This window comes from Centruroides sculpturatus, unplaced genomic scaffold, assembly GCF_000671375.1.
Source record: "Centruroides sculpturatus isolate CEXI.00-Female unplaced genomic scaffold, Cexi_2.0 scaffold5044, whole genome shotgun sequence".
Classification (NCBI taxonomy): domain Eukaryota; kingdom Metazoa; phylum Arthropoda; class Arachnida; order Scorpiones; family Buthidae; genus Centruroides; species Centruroides sculpturatus.
In genome coordinates this window covers 1-4,152 of record NW_019389132.1, presented here as the reverse complement: position 1 = coordinate 4,152, position 4,152 = coordinate 1, and the positions used below count along the sequence as shown (strand labels likewise).

The 4,152-nt window shown below is 21.0% G+C and overlaps 1 protein-coding gene across 1 annotated transcript; it reads right to left on the bottom strand.

Moving 5' to 3' along the window:
• Positions 1 to 643: 643 nt before the first annotated feature.
• LOC111617173 (rho GTPase-activating protein 20-like) lies at positions 644 to 1,191 on the bottom strand. Its single transcript, XM_023358502.1, has 3 exons — positions 1,041 to 1,191; positions 887 to 964; positions 644 to 803 (listed from the first exon to the last, which is right to left on the bottom strand). Exons 1-3 carry the CDS (start codon positions 1,149 to 1,151, stop codon positions 723 to 725), a joined length of 270 nt encoding a protein of 89 aa, XP_023214270.1. The 5' UTR covers positions 1,152 to 1,191; the 3' UTR covers positions 644 to 722.
• Positions 1,192 to 4,152: the final 2,961 nt, after the last annotated feature.

Sequence of the window (4,152 nt, the reverse complement as noted above, 5' to 3'; positions counted from 1 at the left end):
TAATGAAGAAATGTTGTTAAATTTATCATTATTATCCTAAAAACAAAATACTTTTCTTAAGCTATTTTTATCTGATAAATTTATAACTGTCTACTTTTTATTGTACTATGTTTAATCAATATTATTACAATGCAGTCTTTGATAAAAATGGAGTTATATTTATCAAACTGTGTATATACTGTATATGAAAATGGCCTGCACTTGAAATATTTATAAATGTAAACACAACTTGTACAATGCTTAACTTGGTTTTTAGTACCAATTGGTAACTTGTGTTTTGCGGGAAATTTTTTAAGTGTTTGCTGTTTTTTTGTATATTAATCAATTATTATTTATTATACATTGTTTTTAATTTTGGGTATTTTTATGTTCTTGCTTTTATTGGAGGAAATAATGCTCTTTGTCATTATCTGATACAATCAAATAAGTAATAAATTTAATAAATAAGAATGTTTGTTTTTTTAAGATAATGTCTAAAATTTTAACTTATTTTGTTTAGAATAGAAAAATTTTAGATATTTCAGTGGAAAATGTTTTATATAAATATTGTTAAAATCATGTTTTCATGTTTAAATATTTTATGTAAATGTTTTCATTATAAGTTTAGTATTTCTCTGAAATATATTTTGAATAAAAGTGATAAGAAAGATTGGAAACAAATTTCTTCTTAAGGGTGTATGTAAAATTTTGGTAAGCATATTATAATTTCTATGTACTGTACATTAAAATGATCTCTTACCAATTAATGGATAAGGAGCATCATCTTTTCTTGATTTAATCCATAACTGATATTCATTAATTCCCTAAATTAGAAATAATTTCAAATTTAATTATTATTAATGAAAGAATATTATGATAAAACTCTTTATATAACTAAGTTACTTACATTTTGACTTAATTGTTCTAGTAATAGTTTAATGCAATCTTTTGCTGTTTGTCTATTATTTACTTTTAATGTTATATACTGTAACAAATATATCAAAATTTAGTTATTTATAATGATAAAACTTTGAAAAAACTTTAATCAAATCTATACATACATGGTTACCAATATTTTCTCTACTGTTTTGACTACAAAGACTAAATTGTATTGAAGTGACAGATTTTCCTTCCTTCTCTTTGCTTGTTGATATTAATCTGAAAAGTAACATTCAATAATTATAACTTATTATTGATGATAATTCATTTTTATATATTTAATAAAGTAAATGATATATTTCATCTTTTTATTGTAATAATAGACATTATAATTTTCTTTTGTATTTTAACTGAATTGATGAATTAAATTTTAGGTTATTTAAAAATTATCAATCAAATTTCTAAAAGAATATCAAAATTTCTCAAAATACTTTTTTAAAAAGAAATTTTCAATGATTTAAGTTATTTTTAACATTTTAATATAATTTTTTATTAATATAACAAATTACATGTAAACATAATTAAATACATATATATTTTAATTCAATCTATGATAAATGTATTTACATTTATTATCTTTTGTTACAAAATTAATAATCATAGCTTTCAACTTTTCAAATATTTTTAATAATAAAAGAATTATGTAATGAATAAACAGACATGTCTTCAATTTTCTTAATTAAATTGAAATATGTATTTACTTTTTTCTACATAAATAAATTTACTTAAAATATCATTATCTTTAGAATTCTGTAAAAGTACTACATTCAATATTCCTTCAAGTGAAACCTGTGATTTTAAAGATAAAATATATTCTAATTAGCTATTGTATATAATTTTTTGATTAAATACATATCAATGTAACAAAGTTCATTTAGATTTATTGTTATTATAATAAATTTTAAGAAAATAATAATACTTATTTTTTAAATTCATTTAAAATTTTTATATTCAAAGAATTATCATGTATTTTGTAGTTTTGTTGTGTCAAATTATATAATAGGAAACTGCATTCATGTAACAATGATTACTGTGACATCACAAATTGGAATTATTATAGTTTTCGAATAATGAGAAAAACCATGAAATTAATTTCACACTGCATAAATAATAATATTCAACTTGTCAAATTTGTCAGAATTTAACAAAGTAAAAAATGAATGGTAATTATAAATAATTGACATTTAAAGTAATTTTCCCCATTATCCCTTCTCACCATTATTATAAACTAATGATAATACATGAGAATATACGTTAAGAAAAAAAGTAATTTACAAACANAGGATCGACTACATTCTTGTCTGGAAAGTCTTCTCTGTGGTGAGATGATGTCTTTCTTTTGAGGGCTTCTGTAACTATTGAATTACATTAAATTAAAGCGCAAACAATTTCTCATTACCATATAATTAATGTTTAAATAAACTTGTTTACTCTCAAAAAACATTGCTCATCTTGATTCAATACTAACCACGTTTTAATTAACATTATAAATGTTAGGGTATACAGTAAATTATTCTTTTCTGTATGTAAAATTTAATCTTTGAACAATAAAGTTTAAATTTATAAATAAGTTTTCATATAAAGGATAATTTTTTTCTTTTTGTTTGCTCGTTAAAAAGCATTGCTTAATACGAAAGAATTTTTACAAGCTTATAAAATTACTATTAAAATTGCAGAATTATTAATGATAAAATTACTTATATGAGATAATTTTATTTATTTTTCGAAATATTAAATCTAGACATGTAGACAAGTAAGATTAAGCATTTTTGGTCAGTGTTTATAATTACATTTTTACTATATAAACTTAAAAATAAAAATACAAATTCACATATAAACACGCCTTGACTATGAGTATTGAAAATGTTATATAATATGTGTCTTAATAACAGAGAAGAATGATTTAAAACAATCTCCATTCAAAAAAATGACTAGTTACTGGAAAAGTCTTGCGACGATAATAATAATAAGCCATTTTCTTATCGAGTAATTAAGATAATAAAAATATTTTTATACATTCGCAATGCTATGATGTAGATCGTAATTGCAAATTTTATCAAAAACATGAGATTTTTCAGAACTACTTAATTATCGTCTCTATATAAGAAAACAGGAAGTCATTTATCCAAATAGAGCTAAGCGGTGCATTATTATTTAAGGAAATATATTAAGAAATACTTTTTATAATGTACGATTGAATGAACTATAAAACCTTAAAATAGTTTTATTTTGTACTTAAAAATCTATATAATTAAAAATTTCGAAAGAAAACTTCGTTATAAAATACAGTATAAAACTTTATAGCACTACTTAATAAAATTTATGATGATCAATTACATATGAATTTGATATTATAACAAGCTATTTTAATTTGTAATAAAAAAGTATTCAACTTTAATTAGATTTTCACTAAATATGTCGGTTTTTTAACTACTCCGTATTTATAAATACCTGTAGACATTCTTCACTTTATCATTTTAAGCAATACATTAAATAACCATTCTTTTTCACTATTTTTATACAGAGCTACGCTTATATTTTTACTTCCTTATATATTTAAAATGCAGAGAATATTCAATCTTTATAAGAATAAGAATTTTTAAAACTATACTGTATCTAATTTATATTACAAAGTGAATAATTTAAATTATTTTTTCCTTATCAAAAATATTTTAATACTATCGTCTATTACAAAATTAGGCTAGGTTATACATAGCTTATTATGTAATTCTTTTCTATATGTAAACAATTATTGAGTGAGTACCAATATATATCAAATCATTCTATCTAGCCTATATCCATATCTTAGAATGCTAACAAAGAAAATATGAAAATAACCTATTCAGACATATTTAGCCAATATATATACCAATTTATCTGTGTTATAAGATATCTTTATTGAATGAAAATTTCATTATACTTTGAAAATTTCTTAAGCTTAAAAAGTCATGTAAAATCTATCTGTAGATTAATATTGCAAATACAAGTCTGTTTGATAGGTTAATTCAAAGTTTCTGTAACTATACATTAATTTCAGCGAACCGTTAGATTAACTTTTCAAATCGAAATATTTTAACGATGCTTTGTTAATGAAATTATTTTACGTAATATTGTTACTTATATAACTAGCATTCATTACTTCACTTTATCATTGTAATATTCAAAATTAAGTTTCAAATATCTGAATTATTCGCAAAAACGAAAATATAATTTAAGATATAAACATAAGAATTT